Raw genomic sequence first — 24,030 nt, 5'->3', positions numbered from 1 at the left:
CTATGTCATCCTCTAGCTTTACCACGAGAGGACTCACATGTATATCCTATGGGTGAAGTCATCCTTGAAGGATCCTCAAAGAAGACCCACTTTATGGTGTTTTTTGAGCATGAAAGATCCATTAGCACCTAAGATTAAAACAACAACGTGTACCTATTTCAAATATAAGACAAAGTTACTTGATCTTTAATATTTTCAAAATAATTTTAACAATAAAACTTAAAAAACATACTAACATTCTGTGCTAAGCTTACATCTAAACACTGCCTTTCTTGAACCTCGGGAGCCCATCCCCACTGCCACCGCCACCAGACTCCCACTCACCGGAACCACACTAACAGCTGACTCCGCAGGCGCCCCTGCTTCTAGGTGCTCACACGATTGCCTATCCTTTCAACTGCCACAGAACCATCTTCCCAACATGAAAACGTGACTGGACTACTCCTTTCTTAAAAATCTACCACTGGGTCCACATTGCCTAATAAAATATATATATATATATATATATATATATATATATATATATATATATAATCCTATTCCTTTGAACAAGACCTTCAGCACCTGCCCGCCTTTTCAGGCTCATCTTGCCCATCTCCATGTGTTCTCCATGCCCTGGTCCAGGAGCATCCCTAGCTTAGCCACTGACTGCTTTCTCTCAGCTTGGAAGGCCCACTCCTTCCTAACCAACCAGGAAAGGCAACTCTTTTGTTTCTGGAACGTACGTATTCAAGTTGCACTGGATACCTATTGTTGTTGGAACTCCCACAGCACTCTGTATAGACTTAACTGTTAGCACTTCTCTTGCTGCATTTTACACATTTATGTACACAGCTGTCTTCCCACCAAACAGGACAGCTGAAGGAAGGCACATACTGCGTCTTATTCACATTTGTACAGCCAGTGGGATCTAGTGCAAAGTAACTGGTGCTAATGGAACGAAAAAAAAGGTTCAAATTTTCAGAAACTACTTTTTATCATGGACTGTCAATATCATATTTAAATCAACCATTTTTCCATGTGAACATCTGAATGAAATTCAATTGATCTGATTCTCTAAAGCTATTAGAGCTGGCCCCCGCTAGCCAATGTGTTGGGAGAAGGGAGGAGAGGGGAGAACATATGTCTAAACTATTGATGGGGACTTGCAAATCTGACCAACTACGTGTGTGTGCACACTTGCCCGTGTGCACCGATTTAGGCAAGCCTAAATAAATTTTACCAAGTACGTTTCCTGTTTGGAAATAAAATGGTATTAGTACAGTGAAAAGAATAGAGAATTGTTTTCAAAATGAACACTCAAGCTGTGTGTCTATAAATATACAACATGGAAAACTAAGGAAATTTCCTCAATAATTCAAAAGCCTGAGAAAACATTTTCTACTGCTATCTGGATGTTATGTAGTTTCAGTTAACCATGATGGAATCACATTAAATACAGACTTTGAATTCTTAATTAACATCATCTCAATGCTAGCAAGAATGCAGAGAGACAGGAATTTTTTTATACTGCTAGTAGGAATATAACCAGTACAACATTTCTAGACAGTATTTTGGCAACATATAATACATTTTTTAAATGTTTGTACTAGTAATTACATATGTAAAAATATTAAGAAACTAATCCAAAATGCAGACTCATGCATCAAGATGTTTACCACAGTATTATTTACCATATCAGATCATTGGAAAGATGTGTTCAACAGAGAAATAATTCAGTAAATTATAATACTTTCATATGATGAAGTAAGGCAATCAATAAAATATTTATGAAAATCTTTGTACAAAATAATACTATGTCATATACATTTTTCCAAATATAAAATTCAAGATTCACAATAGTGTATACAGTATGACCTCATCTATAAAAAAAATGGGCTGACAAAAGACTAGAATGAAAAATACCAGTAGATATCTCTGAGTGGCACAATTAAGTGCAGTCATTCATTCCTTCTTTATACCATCACAAATGTACTTAATTTTCACAATGGGGTATATTACTTTATAAAAGAAAAAAATTAAATTATTATTAATATTTTCAAACTGCTTACATATGTTTTGATATAACACATGTGCTCTTTAATCAGCTGGGAAACAAACAAAACCCCTTTAAGGCCAATTTACCTTGGCACAAACAGGGACATTCGACCCGCACATTTAAAACAAGAGGCTAGTAAGGTCAGTTGGTCTGAAAGGTAACAACATGGCCTGTCCCCAAGCACAAAGTGCAGAGCAGAAAGTCAGAGAGCAAGCTGGTGAAGCAAGAAAGTGGTCAGAAGGCTTTCTTCTGTGACTACCCATTACAATCTAACTTCATGTTTTTGTTTCAAATGCTGTAACTCTTTGAAATAATTAAGACTCTCATATTTAAATAAATTTAAAGAAATATGAATATATTTCTGTATGCCTACTCAATTGTTCATCACTGAGTAACCATACTTAAAGATTTTTATTTCTGGCCTAAATTACCTGTCCCAGATAATCCAACAAAATTATTGCTCATACTTTGATAATTAAATATACTTTTTAATGAAATTAAGATTTTAAAATGTAGCATTTAGTGATCTTAGAAATCATCTACTTAATGAATATCAGATGGTAGCCCTTATCACCTGTTTAGTGGACCTCCAAATTTCTATGCTCTGTTTTCCTATGTTTATGTTACAAGGCGTTACAATCCGGACATAAAATCATACTTTTATGTGTCAGCCTAGGACTATAATATTTTCAAACAAGCATGTATTTTTTTTTTTTTGCATGTAAATACGTTTTCAGTCTTTCTTTGGAGGGTCTAGATGCCAAAGCAGTTGTAGGATTCACAGCACTTCATGGGCCATTCTTAATTTTATAGGTATGATTTAGGTTATGACTTTAATTTAAATGTTAATTTCACCAAGGAGGTTATGACTTTTGTATAAATCAAACTTTACAGAGACTTGTTTAGAGAATAACTCTACTAGACACAGAAGTGTGTGTGTGTGTGTAGCATGTGCATGTATCTTTCTTTAATAGATATTACTACTCAAAACAAAACATATTCTACCACATATGGCAGAGTGAATAATTTTCTAAAAAATCTAATGTCAATAACTTTTCTGTTCAATATCCACTTCTCAATTCTAAAAAAAAAAAAGACTTTACAGAAACATGACACCAATATTTTATCCACATATTTATTTCATTCATAAAATTTTCATGCATAAAAATCATTCATCTAAAATCAGTGGTGTCACTCTCACCAAAGAAAAGGTTGATCTGTCAATCTTAAGTGTAATAATTTAAGAGCATATTTCAAACAGTTTTCCTTCCCAATGTGCCCTTGAAATATTTAAGAAACCAACTAACAATTTCTAATGCAAACCATTAGCATTTAGTGTTACAAATTATTCAGTCATATCACAATGACAAATTTAAGAATTAAAAAAAAAATTCAGAGCTATTTTAAAGATTCTATTTGTTTCAGAGCAAGAGGTTGAAAACTATTTATAATAAATTAGGATGAAGTTAAAATATCCTCTGGATACTATGCTATTGATTTAATACCTAAGATTTTCTTTTAAAAACACAAAGCCCCTTTAAAATGTGACAGTTACATATTAAGTCTCCATATGTCCATACTTGATATGTCTTTCTCTTTCATTTCTAAAATGGATATCCTGATACCTATGATGTAATATACAACTACATCAAAATTCAATCTTATTTTTCCAACTTGCTAATCTAAAAGAAGAAATAAATAAAAATGTTGGAGAACTTCCAAAAATACACATGTGTATATGAGCATATGCATTTAGACAAGATATGTACTTACAGTAAGTTTCAAGTAACCAACTGAAATTTCATAATATTGTAACTACATCTCACATAGTATGTGTATACATACACATGAGTCAAGACAGGCTTATCATATTATTTAGATCTACCAAACAAAGCATTTGAAAACTCTTTCCAAAATATACTTAAAGTTTTAAATAACACACTTAAAATGTCTTGGGCGATGATATAGAAAATTAATTTAATAATCTAATTTATTCATAATTATTATTACAATTAATAGGTACTATGATACCCTCTAGTGGGGCAGGAAGGTCATACCTCTGGTAATAACTTTCAATCGCTTCCAAAGTATGATGTTTGGCATGTGTTCTTTTAATATGCTTCTGAAACAAAACAAAAAAATCTTTATGTTGTGTCACAGATCAGGTTCAAAATAAGAATGACATTTCTTGATCCCAATGACTAGCATATAGGGCAAACTGAATAATAGCTTGGGGATTTTGGTGGTGGTAGGACTTTTTTTTTCCTTCTACTCTCTGAACCTATGCATTTTAATCTCTATTGCTTGGCTGGGATGTCTTCAGACTGTACCACAAGGTACAGTATATATGTAAAAGCCAACAGGGTCATAGTAATTGAATCTAAATAAGTTTGCTTAGGGCTACAGAGGGCAAAGAAAAACTTGTTCCCTCTTTCAACCTTTGTATTAATTTTTCCTGGATTCAATTCCATCTAAGTCCCCTGCACTCTAGTTTTACAATCCAATTGCCATTTTTAACCAGGAAGAACATTGCTTAAAAACAACTTATTTGAAAACTACAAAAAGTAATTCCATAGAGACTTGCCACTTGACTGACACCTGTCATCTCATGATAAATGACTCCATTTTCTGCCTTTCTTGCCTTCTGCCACTCCAGCAATGGTCATTTATCATCATCTCTGTCAGCAATGGAAAGCAGCACTGACAGTGCAAGTCAGCAAACATTTAGCACATGGAACCACGCAACACAGGGAAATTATTATTGTCAGAATAATAATGGTTTAGCATAATTTATTACAGGTCCACCAAATAAGCAAAGGCTAGATGTTATTAGACAGATGGATGGGTAGGCTTGGCAGGCCTCCACCGAGACGCAGGCGGTGCTTGATGTGGAAAGGAGAACATCCTCCAACCCAATCAGAGAGCTGGCAGTTCAATTACAAAGAAATAAAGGGACATTCATCATTCAATTAGGCACCTGTCAACCCTCACAAAGGAGAAAACTTCTAACCTGGTACTCCTGGGAGAAGATGCTCAGCAGAGTGGCCTGCGATTGACTGGAACAAATAAAAGAAGGACAAAGTTAATTACTGGAGTGCACGGCAAAGAAACAAAAGAGAAAGGAGCTTCAAAGGTAGGCCTGCTGCCCTGTAATCTAACAGAACATGAAAACAAGTGTGGAAAAGTTGTTCCAGATGAACACCTCAAACAAAGGCTTCCTGCTGCTAGGTCAAGGAGAGAGAAAAAGGGAAAGGGGAAAATATGGATGGTCTCAAAGCAACTATCATATTATTTGGATTTTTTTTTAACTTTAGAATGATTATAAACCATTATCTGTAGCACGCAATGGTGTTAAAAGGGAAAGCAAGTCTTATTTCCATTAATAAATGATGGGGCTCAATTCCATATATAGTAGAGAACATGCAGTTCATTCATTGACAACATTCTGAAATTTATTTTGTCAGCAGACAGGTATCCTCCTCTGTAGCTGTTCCAGATGCAGGGGGAAAAACTGTGGTGCTTACTAGAAGTAGCACAGAGACCACTGGAACATTCCCACTGATACTGGCGTGCTTTGAAAATAGAAGCTTTCACAGCAGGAAGTGGGGTGCTTGGAGTGAGTCATTCCCAAGGACTACTATAAGCCCTATTCATCTAAGACTCCACACAAGGTCAAACACCTGGCAATGAAGAAACTTGGAAAATGTTCTTCCCAAGGGAGAATTTTCCCTTGCAACTGTTAACATTTCGAAATAGAAAGGAATTTCTCTTTCTCTAAAAAGGAATCAATACCCCACTGCTACTCTTTTTGATAAGATATACCTTATCTACCTTATCCTATCTTGAAAACAATTATTTCTATTTTCCTACTAAATGCTATCTGAATGGATAACACTTTAAATAATTCAACTTTTATAGTATGCCAAAGTATTGTAAATAATTAAAATTTATTTATTTATAGATGAAACCTTTTAAGCTCATTGCAAGTACTTTGGGAATGCAAAATAAAAATGACATCATATTTGTATACTCACTGTCTTAGTGTTGTCATCTACTGGACCTTTCCACCCTTACCAAAGTACAAGAATAGGTTAAAAAAATACCCTAAATGGTCACCAAGGAAAACTGATACATTATTGAAAGGGCTATTTAAATAACTCAAAAGTACAGAGAAATGATTGAATACAATTATACATTCATTATAGTCTGATTTTTTTCAATTTCCCTTTAAAATTGGAAACTACTTTTGTAGGAGCCAATTTTAGATACAAAATCTTCCTATTTTGCCTGGCTTGCCTGAGCTTAACATAAAAATCACATAGCCTTGTAGGGTTGCTGACAATAATCTTCTGAAAAAACATGGCAAAATGAAGCCCAAATCTTCATAAACTACTTAACTGAATATGTTGGATATGTATGTGCAATAAAGACCCCTACTCATTATACAGCAAAATACCTTTGTGTTATTAAACATTTAATAGTACACAAAATGTCAGTCTCTATATTTCAAGAAATATGATGAAAATAAATTTGTTTGGAATAGGCAAATCAAGGACCAATAACTAATGAGGAAGAAACTGAATTACAAATACAATAAAATGCAATTGTAGATGCTCAGGATAGGAAGACTAAGAGACAGTTGGAAAAAAAATTCAAAAATAAATAGTTCAAAGTGAATAGTTGGTCAGGAGTTGAGAGTGATATATAAACCAAGGATAAGACAATGTTTAGCTAGAAAACTGGGATAAGACAGTGCCTTCATCTAGAAAAATGTCTTTAAACTGCTTAGAATTCAATTTCAGCTAAAACCATGAACAGAGGCTATGAAGTAACCCAGTTTTTTTTCTGTGCCCAAGAGGGTTAGAGAGAAGATTCTAGCTTACACTGGGAGTAAAACCTGGCTAGAACTCCAAAGAGAAAACGACTAACCTGCATGATTAACAACCGAAAGACCTGGGTCCAAAATACTTTGGTTTTGTTTGACTAAACAAAGCTGCAGAGAACTAAGTGACCTTTTGCCAGGTAGTTTGCCAGGCAATCATCAGTTCCTGCGTTTGCCAACCTTATAGAAGAATGTTCTGAATAAGTGTCACACCATAAAGAGCAGGAAAAAAGTAGCTTTAGTGCCACCATGATATTGACTCCAGTGTACATTATTTGTACTTTCTTCCAATGTACTACAACTACGAATGGATACTAGAGGGAAAGACTGGGCAGGGGGAGGGAAGCAGAGTCACATGATCCCAAGGCCATAACTATCGCTACTCTACTCCCACCACAACCTCTCCTAGTGTTTGATTTGTTTTGGTCAAAGGCAGCAGAACGTATATAAATTCAACACACAGAATATGGTTTCAGCTAAAAAGAGGAGAAGAGAAAATGATCCTGGACAACTAAAAGCTCTACCGTGAACACTGGTCAATCAGTCAACAGTATTCACTGTACATCTACAATTTCTCAAGATAACGAGTATGGGATGGAAATACGCCATCAGAATAAAACAATCAAATAAGGTGGGCAGGAGTTGACTTAGAAGAAACTTTCAACATACACACACAAAAAAAGGGCAAAAATAAAAAAAAAATACATTGCCAAGTACTCGCATATTTTTTTAGGGAACTAGTAAATCATACCCTGAATCTTCCCATATTAATTACATCACTTAGCATATACGGTGTTTTAAAATTCATACATTCAAAAATGCAGTCATTTAATTTGCACCAAATATTCAAGATGTATTATTAAAACCTCTTCAAAACAGGATTGCTTGTATTTGTTTCCCATGCTACCTTCCCAGATTAAGCTCCTCACCCAGCAGCTATCTGAGCAAAGGCGAGCATGTGGGTAGACCATAGAATGGCTACGTAAATCCCTGACCCAACCTGGGACAACAGCAGCCGTGCGGCAGCTATGTGGAAACAAGCATGAAGACAAACGCAACGCACTGAAGGTGGCGGGACGGAAGACGGAAAGAGCTGGAGTCCTTGTGGACGACACTGAGCTGCTCAAACAACCATGGAATTGAACTGACCAGCCCCCATACTTCTTATTTTGTGTATTAACATACATCTTTTTTTTTTTAATAACCTCAAAAACAAAGAAATAAAACTCCGCCCAGGTTTCTGTGTTTCCTGGTCAGAAGGAAGCACGATGGAGGGAGGGCTCTGAGACAGGGTGCTCCATAATGATGGCACATGTATGGGATGGAACATTTGAAAGGGGCTGTCCACTCCCACACTTTCTAATTCTCTTCCTAGCTGGCAGCTATAGTTGGCTTCCCTAAAATTGGTCCTCTGTCACTGCGTCACTAAATTGATGTGCCTAGAGATCACAAACTGGCGTGTTATTTTCCCGCATGGATTTTTAAACATTGATGGGGTACTACTCTCTTTTTACATTGCATTGCACATTCTTCAAGTGCCGGGTATATAAGCAGACAATAAACTAGTTCCATATAGGACATTTAACTCAATGTGCCCCCAAGCCCACTCAGCCAAAATATTCAGTAACCTGAAAGAACATCAGAGGATTGGGGGAGTGCAGCAGAAACTAAGAGCAGAGTTTAGCACAGACATATACAAGGGTGAGGCCCTCATGGTCTCAGATGGAGACCTAAAGCAAGTAGAATCTTAATAAGGAAACAGACATCAACATTTCATGTTGTTCTTCTTCTCAAATGTGCAACCTCTGAAAAAGAGCATAAAGAAGTAAATACCTTTAACTTTAAAGATCCTTTTGCCATAGAATCTAGAAAACTTAAATGTTTATACTCTACTGGCCTCAAAATTCTCTAAGCCAAATAAACAGTATTTCTGGAGCTTGGAAAGTAGCAAACCAATTAAAGAGAGAGAAAGTAGGATACTCCCACAAAGCATTAGGCCTGACCTCACGGATGCAAGGCACAATCTCTCTCAATCTGTGAAAGATTACAATAGAACACTAGCCCTGTCTAGTTAGTAAATCAGAGTGCTAGTCAAGAAATATTTTCTATTAATATAAAAGCTATGCAGCTTCCCTCTTAATCACCCCCCCAACCCCCTACACAAAAGTTTGAAATGTAGAGCCATTTTCTTCCTCTAAAATCAAAATGTTCAACAAGACAACACGGCTTGATACACAATATCACAAATTTTACTTATTTTTCAGGAACACAAAATGCAAAATGGAAAAGAACCTGAAGAGAGATACTGATACTCTGGGAAATTATTGAGAGGAAAAAAGAGGAAAATCCACAAACTAATGTTAAGAATAGAGAAAAATATATCCATCCTATACCCTAACCCCATGCCTTCTCTTCCCAATTTCTAATTTCATATCAAGAATGCAGACATTTTATGCCTAATGATAACAAATATCCCCATAAATGACTATATAGATGGCAGCATTAAGCTCGACAGTAATCTACTATCAGAAAAAAAGGTTGTTGGAAACTATAGTTCAAATATACAATTGTCCCCTGGTATCCATCACCGGGAGATTGGTTCCCAGACCTCCTTGGATACCCAGATCTGAAGATGTTCAAATTTTTTAAAGAAAATGGTATAGCATTTGCATATAAACCTACATACATCCTCCTGTATACTTTAAATTATCTCCTGATTAATTATAATACCTAATACAATGTAAATGCTGTGTAAACAGTTGTTATACTGTGTTGATTTTGTTCGTTTTATTTTTATTGTTGTATTGTTTCTTAATTCAACTATTTTCAATCTGCTCTTGGTTGAAAACACCAGTGTGGAATTGTGGATATGGAGGACCACCAATCTGTGAAAAAAAAGTGATTACTATCCCAGTCTCTTAACTAATTTTGCTGGTAAACTAATATACACTCAAAATAGCTCTATAACTACTCTGCACTTGATGTTATACTGAGCATTTTACTTTATCCTCACAACTCTCTGAGGTAGGTACTACTACTGTCCTTATTTTAAAGATGGGGAAATGAAGGAAGAGAAGCTAAGTAAAATATACAATTAAACATTTACATAAATGGTAGCACTGGGAATCTAAATCCAAATCTAATTTCATAACTCGAACTCTTAATCCCAATGCTAATGTGCCTTACTAACAATTTCTAGAAATAGGTTCTACAAATCATGTATGTTAATACCCCTGGTTTACACACTTATATGATGTTACATTATTACATTCCAAACAACCCTGAAGGCGGGGCATGTAGGTTTGTTAACAGAAAACTGAAGTCACAGGAGGCCAAGTGTTTTGACCAGATTCCATGGCTTTAGATAATATTCTCTTTTTTAAAAATCAAATTGTAATTTTCCTTTAATTAACTTCATAAAAAAAAAAAAACACTGTCCTTTTATGTGTTGAAAGATAAAGGAACTACTGACTGCAGGAAACAGTCAAGGATTAAAAGACTGCGTGGTAATTTCCATTATTCGCCCTGCAGCTAAGATATATTTTAACTACCACTGTTGGCTGAAGTGACTCTATATGATTGCATATGTGCCTTTTGCTCAAGTGCTATTTATTTCATATAAAGCAGCTTTAAATCCTTATGCAAACAAGGCAAGTATAAATAACCTAATCAATCTTCTCTATAGAGGACAACATCCTTCACAAGCGTTAATTTTATAAAATAACATTTAATGAAGTTTCCCAGTTATAAAATAGTGCATATTCTATATAAAATCCAGATGTCCATTGTGAGGATTTATTCTGGTCCATAACTTTCTTGCATTCATATAAACACAAATAAACATTTAAAAATTGTTTTAAACCTTTTTGTAACATGCCTTCTTTACGTAACATACTAACATTTATCTATGCCATTACGTATTCCTCTTTTAAATTATTTTTATTATCAATAAAGCCCACAAAACCCCACATGGAACAAAGGCATGGTCCAACAAATTAATATTAGTATTAAAAACACCAAAACAAAACCATATAACCACTTAAGTCAACAAATAGAATAATGCCAACATTCCAAAAGATATCCTCTCCAATCACCATGCCTTCCATCTCACAAATGAACAAATACTCCTGATCATTTCTTGCTTTTCTTCAGTTTTACCACCTAAATATGTACCCCTAGGTTCTAAAGGTTAGCTTCGCCTGTTTGCAAACTTTACATTAAGTGCGTTACACAGTATGCATTCCTGAGCACCTGGCTTCTTCCACACAACGATATGTCTATGACAATCGTCCATGTTAATGTAACTACAGTTAATTCATTTTCACTGCTATACATCATATTCTATTGTATAAGCATATGCCAAATTTACCTATTTTATTGTGAATATTGCTGCTGTGAACTCACAAGTCTTCTGGTGTACATTTGCACATTTCTCATAGGTACATATGTAGGAATAGACTCCTGGGTCATCTGACATGCAAATCTCTAGTAGATACGGTCAATCTTTCAAGTGTCTGTAACAAGTTTAACCCCCCCACCAACTCTACGGAAGTGATCCCATTGCTGTACATCCTTGTCATACTTTCTCCCAGTCCACAGCTTGCCTTTTCATTTTCTTCGTGGTGCCTTTTGAATTGCAGTTTTTTATTTTGATGAAGTTCAAATTATTAATTCTTTCATTTTGTTTCAGTACTTTTTGTGCCTTATCTAAGAAATCTTTGCCTACCCACACTCTTAAAGATATTTTCATATATTTTCTTTTAGAAGATTAACACTGTTGGCTTTTACATTCAGGCCTATTATCTATCTCAAATTAATTTTGTGTGTTAAGGCAGGTGTCACAGTTTTTGTTATTTTCATACAAATATACAAAGTATATACAATATAATTTATATACAAAGTATAAAAGTATATACAATTGACCATTTACTATTTTCCTACTGCATTATGTTTGTGCCTCCGAGGAAACCAAAATATCTGAGTCTATTTTGGGATTTCCAATCTATTCCACTGATTTCTATGTTTATCTTCACAAGATACCATACCATTTTGATTACTGTATCTAAACCATGTATATTTATTGTAAGTACTGAAATATTCAGGTTTAAATCCATCATTTCACTAAATGCTAACTGTCTTACCTACTATATGTATCTCTTCTCTCTTGTCTTGTTTTCTTTTCAATTGATTTAATACTTAACTATTTCTCCTCTTGCAACTTAAAAGTTACATACTCTTTCACTATTCTTTTAATGATTATTCTAGATAATCACATGCCTCCTCACTTTATCAAAGTTTATCATTAATTGGTGATTAACTGATGCCTGGAAAATATAAAAGCATTACAACACTATCTACAGTTCCCCCTCCTGGCACACAGTATATACTATTGACTTTAAGTCTACATATATCTTAAATCTCCACAAGATATTGTTTTTGCTCTATATACTTCCTGTTCATTCAGATTTACCCACATATGTACAATCTCATTGCTCTTTACTCCTTCCATCTCTACTATTCTCACTTTCTTTTAATAATTATCAGTGCAAATTTCTTGGTGATGTCAGTTAACAGTCAAATTGTGGCTCTTTTCAATGACAATCTGTCTTATTCCTCTACCTGGTTTTAAGAATTTCTTTTATCTTTAGTTTTCAGGAGTTTTAACTGTAAAATCATGCTTAGAATTTATTGGACTGAAATATGAGACTGGGTACTTCTATCATTTTGTAAACACGCTTGACCATGTTTCTTTCAACATTGCTTTTTCACTCTTTCTAGCCCTCCTGAGACTCCAAGTAGGTATATGTTAGCCCTTCCTTTTATATCTTTTATCCATTTTTTTCCTCATACATTCCACCCTTTTGTTATTATTTGTTAAATTCTAGGTATTTTCTTGTGACCCATCTTCCATTGCACTAATTCTCTCTTCAGTAATATCTAATTTACTGTTAAATCCATCTAATTTTGGTTACTGTATTTTTCAGTTCTAGATTTTCTATTTGATTTTTTTCCATCTAAATTTCCCTGGAATATGTTTTAATTTTCTTTTTGAACTCCATGAAAAAAGCACAATTCTAAAAATTCTTTTTGATAATTCTAATAACTGGAGCCCCTTCGAGTCTAGTTCTAAGCTTTTACTGTCTCTCATTCATGTTGTCATGTCTCCTTATGCACCTAAGCATTTCTCACTATGTGCCACCCTGCAGTCATCCCTCAGTATGCTCAGGGGACTGGTTCTAGGACCCCTCAGTATGCCCCAAATCTGTGCATATTCAAGTCCCAAAGTCTGTCCTGTGGAACCTGCTTAATACAAAAGTCAGCCTTAATACAAAAAACCTATGTGGGTTTTTAACCTGGCAAATACTGTATTTTCAATCTTCATTTTGCTGACAAAAAGTCTGTGTATAAGCAGATCCACATAGCACAAACCCATGTTGTTCCAAGGTCAACTGTATGTGAAAAACTGCTTTATAAAAAAATGTGAAGACTAAAATGATGTTATCTTTCTCCAGAGAGGATTCTGGTCTGATATGAGGGGCACCAAGAGTCCAAGATCACTTTAGTCCAATTTCAAATATTAATTTTTTTATGCCCAGCAGGTAAATTTGAAACTATCATATACAGATCTTTTAATTTCAGTTCACATTTACTGCTAGGGTATAGTTCTGTAGAGTCCCACACCAAAGCTTAGGATATTTATAAGAGCACCCACCTTTGGTGGACACTGATCTCTAAACTTTGTCGCCTAGCCCTATAAAGCTATCAAAAGTTCTGCTCAGGACATGACTTGACTATATCTAATTAAAAGGTAACTAAATTAGAATTCAATGATTAAAAAGGTAGTTCCCCCAAAATATTTTCAAAAATTAAAAATGCATTCTTAAAAAGTCACTATGAAAATAACAAAAATATATACAATTAAGCAATGATAGTGGTATGTATCAAAATTTGTGGGAAATTTATACCATTAATTGGACATTAGGAAGAAAAGAGAAAGGAATTGATTTTATCATAGAAGGTTTTAGCAAACTATTGATTCTAGCAAACAAAATAAAATATGAAAAGAAATAAGAGAATCAAGAGGGAAGAAAACAAAGAAACTCTCCTTATTTGCAGATGTGATAGATTTCCATATAAAAAATAACAAGAAAATCTTGTTATGAAACTATGAAAACTAATAAGAGATCTCAGAAAAGTAACTAAATAAAAAATTAATATAAAATAGAAAGAGTTCTTATAAACCAGTAATATTCTATGAGAAAATGGAATAAAAAATAGATCTCATTCACAATAATAAAAACCATAGTCTTTACAAATATATTTCTTAAATATATAAAACTTTTGAAGAAAGTTACAAAACATTATTGAACAGCATAAAAGTTTCTAGCTAAATGCAAAGATGTGATATTTTTATTAAAAAAAGTAATGCAAGTGAAAAGACAGCCTAAATAAAATAGTCAATCCTCCACATATTAATATATACTTTTAATGAAAACCCAACCAAATTCACATCAGAGTCTTCTGATCAAACATGATAAATTTATGTTAAAATCCAAGAACTATAACTCTGACTCAAATTGTGCAAAAGCAAATTATGTAAGGCAAGAATAGTTAACAAATTCTGAAAAGCAAAAACAAAGTGGGGAACTTACTTTACCAGATATCAACATGGATAAATGTCAAAAATATAGTATTTGCTGAAAAAAAGCATGTTATATTAATAGAATTATATACACATTTGATACCATTTATATAAAGTATCAAACAACAAAATGTGATTGCCTGTTTTTCATCCTATGGATGTAGTAAAAGAAATATATGGACTGATGAACACTAAACTAAAGACAATAGTTACCTCAGATGAAGGAGAAGAGGAAAGAAATTGGGGGAAAGTATATTCAGCTATAACTGTATTTTATTTTTTAAAAGCAAATTAGAAGGAGAAAGGGAATGTAGGACAATGTTAGAATACTTTATTTTCATAAAAATAAAAAGGATCTGAATATAAAATATATTCAGATATAAACAAATATAAACAAAGGTAGATTCAAAGGGTTCATTTATTATTCTCTATTCTTTTACATTTTGTGCTCTATTTCATAATAAAATTAAATAGGTAGGCAAAAAGGAAAGGAAAAAATTGAGGAGTTGGATAAACTGAACTTTATGATTCTTTTCTACTCTAAGTCCCACCTTATTCTAAAGGTTTGGATTTAATTAGAGTCTTAAGTACCTATACTTCTTTCATTTCTAATTAAATTTCAGTATTAACTTTTTAGAACAAGTCATAACATAAATCAGATAAAGAATAGAAAGCCAGGGTGACACTTAATTTCACTTGCAAGACCAGAATTTTGGTCATTTTTCTCTAAAGTAATCCCAATAATTTCGACACATTATATAAATATTAATAATAGATTTGTAATATGCATTTATCAGTCATCTTTTAATATGTAGTCTCTTCAGTCTTCCTCTCTTTCGCCCTATGTGCTTCTGGGGCAAGAGAACCCTTTCTTTCCTCTCTGGAGGTTTGCTAATTTGAGTCTATAAAATAAACTGAACAATAGATTAACAGGAGAAAAGGCACACAAGTTTACTATGTGTATACACACACAGAGGGGTCCCACAAAGTGTGAGATACAAAGAAGGGATGGTTGAAGCTGTGGGAGGGTGAAGGGAGGAACTGTACTACAAACAAAGCTTGTCCTCTTATATAGGGGGGGTCTCCCACAGCCCTCAGAACAGATGAAAAGTCTGTCTGGGTGTGGGGTCCTGGGCCTAGAGACCTGTTAGCCTGAGTTAATCTGCTCGGTTAATGTGGATTTCACAGAGGGGATTCATGACAGTTGCACTCTTTCTGGAGAAATTTCCCTTAGTTACCTATGATCCAGCAATTCCACTCCTAGGAACTTCAGAGAAAGCCCCTCCCTGTGCTTCAGGAGAGGTGAAAGGGCAAGAGACAGGGGAAGAGAAGGTCAGAGAGACCTTGGTTTTGAGGCTGCTTCTGGAGGTCAAAATGTCCAACATTTCAAGATACTTGAAAATGTTGATGATACCCCAAAGTGCCATACTTTGGGGTATCATTTTCTGAGCCCCAGTAATGCTCAGCTGAGTGACATCGCACCCTGTTGTGTTCCCAAAAAATATTTCTGCAACTCCCAAATATACACGCATATATATATATATATATATATATATATATACATACATACAGAAAGTGAGAGCAAATGAGATGGTGGAGCAAGAGAGAGAGAGATCTCCAGCCTCTCCCTCTACTCAAGAGTCCTAGTTTCAATTTACACCTACTCATGGGGACATTTCACCCATTTGACCACAAGTATCTTTGAATTAAATTTACCACCACCTTCTTTTCCCACAAAAATGTTTTTATATCCAACTTCCCTTAAGTAAATTATTTCCATAAACACACAGGCCTGAGCAAGAAATCCCTGGGTCACTCTTGACCCTTCCTTTCCCTCATACCTGAAACATCTAACCAGCAGCCAAGTCTTGTTGATTCTACCATCGAAAGTTTTTTGACATTTGTCCCTACTCTTGCGTATTACTAAAAAGTTTCCTGATTCACTTCCCTCACTTCCTATCTCTGTACCTTTTAATACAACCTCCAATGTACCAAGAATGTTTCTAGAATATACATCTGATTAGGCTGCCCTCTTGGCTTGAAAATCCCTAGGAGGTATCATTGCCTACAGGATGATGTTCAAATTCATTACGAAGCACTTGAAGTCTTTCTCAACCTGGTCCCTTCTTTCTAGCCTCTCACAGCTCTTTCCTGCTTCCAATCTCCCAACCAGTTTACATTTTAGTTTCACGCCACTATAAACTGCTATGTTCTTTCCGGAGTCTAGAATATTGTTTCTAAAAAAGAAAAGAATATTCTTCTCTCCTTACTCTACTTGGAGAATTTCTACTCTTGAAGTAATAATTGAACTCAAGATCCTCCTATATAACATGTCACCACTAAGAAATCTAGTTATTTTACTAAAAAGAATATTTCAAGAGACAAGATATGATAGGATTTTGAAAATTAGGACCAACCCTCTCAGTTTAGAAATGTCGAAAGTAAGGCCACAGAAGTTAAACGATCTGGCCAAGGTCACACAAAGCTTTATTTTACCCCAAGTACAGGTAAACCAAGGAAGAAATAAGTGTGCCACAAGTGAGACTTACTGAAGTAAAACTTCATGACATCTTAACATGAGAATACAGGAATATTACATATTTTAACACAGTTTTATGATTTCAGCAATCATAATGTATTTATGACCAATACATATAAATTAAATTATACAAATAAAAGAATAACCTATTCTATAGAAGGAACTCATACCCTAAATCTGCAGTCCCGAATGTCCAGCCACAGACTAGTAGGGGACCAGTACCATTCCGTGGCCTGTTAGGAACCTGTTAGGAACCAGGACACACAGCAGGAAGTGAGCAGCGGGTGAGCAACTTCTCTCCATTGCTCACATTACCGCCTGAACTCCGCCTCCTGTCAGATCAGCAGCAGCATTAGATTCTCACAGGAGTGTGAACCCTACCGTAAACTGCACATGTGAGGGATCTAGACTGCACACTCCTTATGAGAATCTAATGCCCGATGATCTGAGGTGGAGCTGGGTGGTGATGCTAGCACTGGGCAGCAGCTGCAAATACTGATTATCATTAGCAGAGAGGTTTGACTACACAGAGACCATAATAAATCAATTGCTTGCAGACTCAAGTCAAAACCCCATCAGTGAGTGGCAAGTGACAATGTAATAATAATAGAAATAAAGTGCACAATAAATGTAATGCGCTCGAATCATCACGAAATCATGCTCCCACTTAGGTCCGAGGAAAAACTGTCTTCCATGAAGCCAGCTGCTGGTGCCAAAAAGGTTGGGGACCGCTGCTCTAAATCATAAATACTCTAGTTATGTGAATATGAATATTTATAGTGGAATGCATACAAAAAATAAGAATATAAAGAAAGTCAATCTATACTATCCCTTCCTTTCTTGTTCAGTAAAAATAAATGGGAGGAATAAAAGAACCTAGTTTTTAAGTGGGCAAAGAACATGAACAGACATTTCTCCAAAGATGACATATAAACTGCTAATCAGCACATGAGAAGATGCTCAACATCATTACTCATTTGGGAAAGGCAAGTCAAAACCACAATGAGATTACTTCACACCCACTAATATGGCTAGAATAAAAAAGACAGATATTAACAAGTGTCAGCAAGAATGTAGAGAAACTGGAACTCTCACACATTGCTGGTGGAATTGCAAAATGGTATAGCTGCTTTGGAAAACAATTTGTTGGTTTCTCAACATATGAAACACAGAGTTGCCACATGATGCAAGTCAACAGCCAAAAAATATACATTATTCATAATAGCCAAAATATAGAAACAGCCTAAATATCCATCAATTAATGAATGGAAAATAAAATGTGACATATCCATAATCCAATGTTACCCAGTAGTAAGAATGAAGTACTGATTTATATGCTGTGATGCAAATAAGTCTTAAAAACATAATGAATGGAAAAATACAATCACAAAGGCTACATATTATATGACTACATTTATATGAAATATCTAGAATAGGAAAATCAATGGAAATAGAAAATAGATTAGTGGTTGCCAGGGACAAAGAAGGGAAGGATGAATAATGACTAATAAAGGGTATGAAATTTCTTTTGGGGGCAATAAAAAATGGTCTGAAATTAGGTAGTGGCAATAGCTGTGAAACTAGGTGAATATACTAAAAACCACTGAATTATATATTTTAAAAGGGTGAAATTTACAGTGTATAAATATCTCAGTAAAGTTGTTCTTTAAAAAATGGAGGAGCAAAATTATGAACTTTTTTTCCCTCTATGACAGTTCCATTTTGTCCATCTATAAATGCAAAATTTTAAGGGTGATCTCACAACATGGAAAGTGATTATTTTTCCAAGTTACGTGTCATTTTCCCTGATTTAGGAAAATTTTTCAGTCCTTCAGAATACTAGTTTTCCCTTATAAATTTCTGGTAAGCATCAGCTATAGTTTGGTTTGTCTGACCCCACCAAATCCCATGTTGAAATTTGATTCCCAATGTTGGAGGTGGGACCTAATGAGAGGTGTTTGGGGCATGGGGGTGGATCCCTCATGAGTGCCTTGGTGCCCTCTTCACAAAAATGAGTTCTCCCTCTATTAGTTCCTGCAAGAGCTAGATGTTCAAAAGAATCTGGCATGCCCTCTGCATGTATGCTCACTCTCGCTCTCTCTCAGGAACAAATGTGTGCTATCTACCTCCCCCTTTTCCCTCTCCCCCTCTCCCTCACTTGCCATGTGATCTCTACATGCCATCTCCCCCTCCTCTTTCACCATGAGTGGAAGCAGCCTGAAGCCCTCACCAGAAGCAGGTGCTGGTGCCATGCTTCTAGTATAGTTTGCAGAACCAGGAGCCAAATAAACCGCTTTCCTTATCAATTATGCAGCCTCAGGTATTATTTTATAGCAATTCAAATGGACTAAGACAGCATCCTTATGCATTCCACAAATATCTATTAAACGACAGAGAGCATCAAAAGTTGTATTGTCAAGGGAGAATCAATAGGAAGTATCATCTTACTGTCTTTATTCTTGAGGTGCTTAAAATCTAACTGAAAAAATCACTTAATATATTTAGGTCTCAGTTTCACCATCTGTAAATAGATTCATGACTTCTTCGGAATCCATTTGCATCTCAAAAGTTCTATGATTTTATCAGTTCTACAACGGAGAAGAGTTGAACTTATTACATTCCTTTCTACTTGTAGCCCTAAAACTTTTAACTACAATTTACCAGAAAGGTGTGTCTTGGTCCTAATAATGATTACCTGTAATCAGATGGACAGTGGACATTTCTGTGTGAGCCTATTATAGCACTTCTATTCTAGGTCAACAGTTAGAGTGATTAAATTATTTATTAAGACCTTTAGGCATTTAAAATAATCAGACCATAGGGTGAGAAGAAGGAAAAAAATAATTAACTCCTTTCATTCACCACTGATTATAAGGTACTTCCAACAGAGGTTAAATAATCACCTCATGGGTCTAACACAACCACTTCACTGCTGAAATCCCAGCCTCCCCCAAATTACCTTATTTTTTCTGATATAAGACTAAACCCAGATATTTAATAAAAGAACCACCAGATCCTTAGGAGAAGGTCTCTGGTTTGAAGTAGGTTATCACAGGAAAGGAGACAAGAAGGTTATAGGTTCCTGTAACCTTCACCTTGTAACCTTCACCTTGCCCTCCACCTCTTTGTAGCAACTTCAAATTGAATTATTTGTTTGGTTCTCAAGATTTTTATCATTGTGGCCTGATGTTAAGGAAAACAGAGGTGATAATATTCTTAAAATGAGTTTAGTTTTAAAAGGGCATTTGCCAAAAAAAGGTTCAAAATGTAAAATGAGACATTAAGAAACAGTGATATCAATTTTTACTAAAGTGATAAAAATCACTTCTCTAACAAGCAATGTTCAGCATAATTTAGTAGGCAATTTATGATATTATTACCATGAATGAGATAACTGTTAACCACTAAATAAGCAATAATCGTTACCTTTCTACTCCACTGTATCCTTTTTTTGTCTTTTCTTCTACAAAAGCCCTAGACTTAAGAATAGTATCAGATAACATTGTTAATTTTTCCTCAGTAATATTCAGCGCTAAAAAGATAGTCAATTCTGACATACCTCAGATGGTTTCTTAAACTAACTGCTTATCAAAATCAAATGAATTAATTTCACTTTCTTAAGCCTTTATCTTAAAAATAAAAATTTACGAAACACTCCACCATCACCAAACACTTTAGCTTCCTATGGGCTGCTGTAACAAGTCACCACAAACTTGGTGGTTTAAAACAACAGAAATTTATTCTCTCACGGTTCCGGAGGCCAGAAGTCCAAAGTCATTGTCACTGAGCCAAAATCAACGTGTTGGCAGGGCTGTGCTCTCTGCAGAGGCTCTAGAAGAGAATCCTTGTCTCTTTCAGCTCTGGTGGCTACCAGCATTCCTTACCTCATGGCTGCATTAGTCCAATTTTCAAGACCAACATCTCCAAATCTCTTTCTGCTCCAACTTCACATTGTCTTTTAAGTGTGTGTGGTAAAACCTTCCTCTGCCTCCCTCTTCCCAGGACACATGTGATTCCATTTAGGGCCTATCCTGGTAATCCAGGATAATCCCTCCATCGCAAGATCCTTAAATTAATCCCATCTGCAAAGATCCTAAATCTATGCAAGGTGACGTTTGTAGGTTCTATGGCTTAGGGTGTAATATCTTTAAGGGGGTCATTTTTCAGCCTACCACCATCCTCCCTCTGGCCTCAAAGATTCATATCTGTTCCACATGCAAAATACATTACATTCACCCTCTCCCTACATCCCCAAAAGTATCAACCCATTACAGAATTAACTCAAGTCCAAAATCTCATCTAAACAGCATTATCTCAAAAACCCCCAAATCTTATCCTCTAAATCCAGCATGAGTGAGATTCTGGGTACAATCCATCCTGAGTCACTTCTAGATATTTATCACACAAAGCATGATATGCAAATGCTTATACCAACTTTATCTGTATTGGAAAGGACACAAAAACATCCCTCAACAGGGGAATGGATTAAGGAACTCATAACCTCCTGCAATAACGCAAGCAACAATATGGAAAAATAGCAAATGTGTTATTCTAAGTAAAAGAAGCTAAACTCAAAGGTTATCTACCACATGATTCCATTTCTATGGCATTCTGGAAAAGGAAAACTATAGCAACAGAAAGCAGATCAGTGGTTCTTAGGTGTTGAGGCTGGGGAGGAATTGACCACAGGACAAATAGGAATTTTAGGGGGTGATACATGTGACACATGTGTTTAACATCTCGATTGTGATAGTGGTTACATGACTCCATGTGTTTGTCAAAACTAACAGAACTATACAGAAAAAGAATGAATTTAATTGTATGTAAATCAATAATAAATCTAATAAAAATTGAAAAAAAAATAATATTTACAATTTTGCACAAATTTACTTAAGCCAGTGTTCCATAAACAGATGGTGGCCTGGTACCAAAAAAAATGTATATACATTACATATATAATATTTAATATATATAATTTTGACATGTATATCTGATATATTTTAATTTTAATATATGTTTAAATGTACATATCCAATGATAATAACCACAGAGAAAAATATGCCTAATGTAAAATATATAAAAACATATACACTATTTTTTGCAGAGTTTACCTTAAATAAATTTGCAGATTGTAATCTGATCAAAATATACTTAAATTTGACAAAAAAGAAAACAAAATAATCCAGTAATTAAATATAAGAATTAAAGAAAAATATTCTAAAACCAGTGACAACATTGCTGTAAGAAATTGAAACAAGACTTGGACCACAGGTCAGTGATCCTCAAATCACCTTGAAGGATTAATGGGTGTTATGGACTGAATGTATATGTCCCCCCTAAATTCACAAGTTGAAGCCCTAACCCCCCCCCATGTGATAGTATTTGGAGATGGGGCCATTAGGAGGTAATTAGAATTAGATGAAGACTTGAGGGTGGGGTCCTCATGATGGAATTAGTAGCCTTACGAAGAGAAAGAGCAGGTATCATAGCATGCACCTATAGTCCCAGCACTAGGAAGACTGAGACAGGAGGATCTCTGGAGCCCAGGAGTTCTGGCCTGTTAGTGAATGATGCATCAATATGATGCCACCCAGGAACAAGTGAAGGAGTGGTACCAGGTTGCCTAAGGAGGGGTGAACTGGCCCAGGTCCTGTGCTGCCTGGGCAACATAGCAAGACTCCATCTCTTGAAAAAAAAAAAAAAAAAAAAAAGGGAGGGGGGAGGGAAGAAGAAGAGAAAAATAGAGGCAAGATCCCTATGCATTCACTGAGAAAGGCAAAGTGAGGACACAGCAAGTAGGTGACCATCCACACGCCAGGAAAAGGGCCCTCACCAGAACCTGACCGGAGTGGAACCCTAAGCTCAAACTTCTAGCCTCTCGAACTTGTAAGAAAATAAATTTCTGTTATGTAAGCCACCCAGTGTATGTATTTTGCTACGGCAGCCTGAGCAGACTAAGGTACTGAAGATCCTTACATAATAGGCCACACTTTGAGAGTTGATGATTAATTATTCACTCCTCCAATATTCCCTGTTAGCTAATTTATTCTTCAAGTTCTAGGGCTGGGCCAGGCTCTCTCTCTGGTTTAACTCTGAGTCTCTTCCACAGAAAACCAAATTTGTGCCTGCATCAGCTTAGTTACATATATTGAGTTTTACAAAGCAATCTAATTTTGCTCCATGGTGTCCATTTTTTTTTCCTGAATTCCAAACATTTTCTGATTTTGCTCATACAGAAAATGCCTTGAATGGATCTCTCAGGGAATTCTTCCTCATTTTATGAAGTCCTGCTAGTATACCAGTCATTGCTAACTGTATGCCATTGTAAGTGAATGAACATCTAGAGGCTAAATTTAATTCTGTGAGCATAATGCTACTAGTCTACATCTAATAAATACAATTACTTTCCAAGCTTTTCACAGAGTAAAATAGTTTAGAATACCGTTTAAAACCATTTAAATATTTCTATATTCTTTTTCTGTACAAAAATGTTATGCCTTCCTAATCGTTCTTAATTTAATAGGTTACAGAAAGCTTATATAAAATCAGTAAAAGTAATTAGCCAGTTTCACTTTATAATTGTTATAACTTATAAAGATTGTAGACATAACTACCATCTTTACCACTTTCTTCCCAAATAAATTCTCAGTTATATTAACATAATTATGTTAATAATCTCATTCTTTTTCCATGTCTTCTATCCCCAACCTCCATCCCCACAAACAATTACCAAATTGATGCTTTTCATTTAAGAAATTAAACAAGGAAATGCAAGAATTGGCATAAAAGTACCTTCCCAAAAATGTAGTTCCTTTAAATAGCCTCAGTAGTGCTCTTATGAGGTCAAGCAAACTATTTGATGCCTCAATAGATGACATGTTTTTCCCACTACATTAGTTTGAAAAAACTGTAGATTTTCAATCTCCTCT

At 35.2% G+C, this 24,030-nt stretch overlaps 1 protein-coding gene across 2 annotated transcripts in view; it reads right to left on the bottom strand.

Annotated features, from left to right (window-relative positions):
• Window positions 1–24,030, bottom strand: part of CDIN1 (CDAN1 interacting nuclease 1) — a 224,810-nt gene that overhangs the window by 164,180 nt on the left and 36,600 nt on the right. For both annotated transcript variants that reach the window (XM_012766350.3, XM_012766349.3), the window contains exons 2-3: window positions 5,049–5,094; window positions 4,096–4,160 (exon numbers count right to left, since the gene is read on the bottom strand). In XM_012766350.3, the coding sequence (XP_012621804.1) occupies window positions 4,096–4,160; window positions 5,049–5,094 (111 nt within the window). The remainder of the gene's footprint in view (window positions 1–4,095; window positions 4,161–5,048; window positions 5,095–24,030) is intronic.

This window comes from Microcebus murinus, chromosome 6 (genome assembly GCF_040939455.1).
Source record: "Microcebus murinus isolate Inina chromosome 6, M.murinus_Inina_mat1.0, whole genome shotgun sequence".
Classification (NCBI taxonomy): domain Eukaryota; kingdom Metazoa; phylum Chordata; class Mammalia; order Primates; family Cheirogaleidae; genus Microcebus; species Microcebus murinus.
Note: the sequence above shows the minus strand (reverse complement) of the source record. Positions and strands in the feature narration are given on the sequence as shown.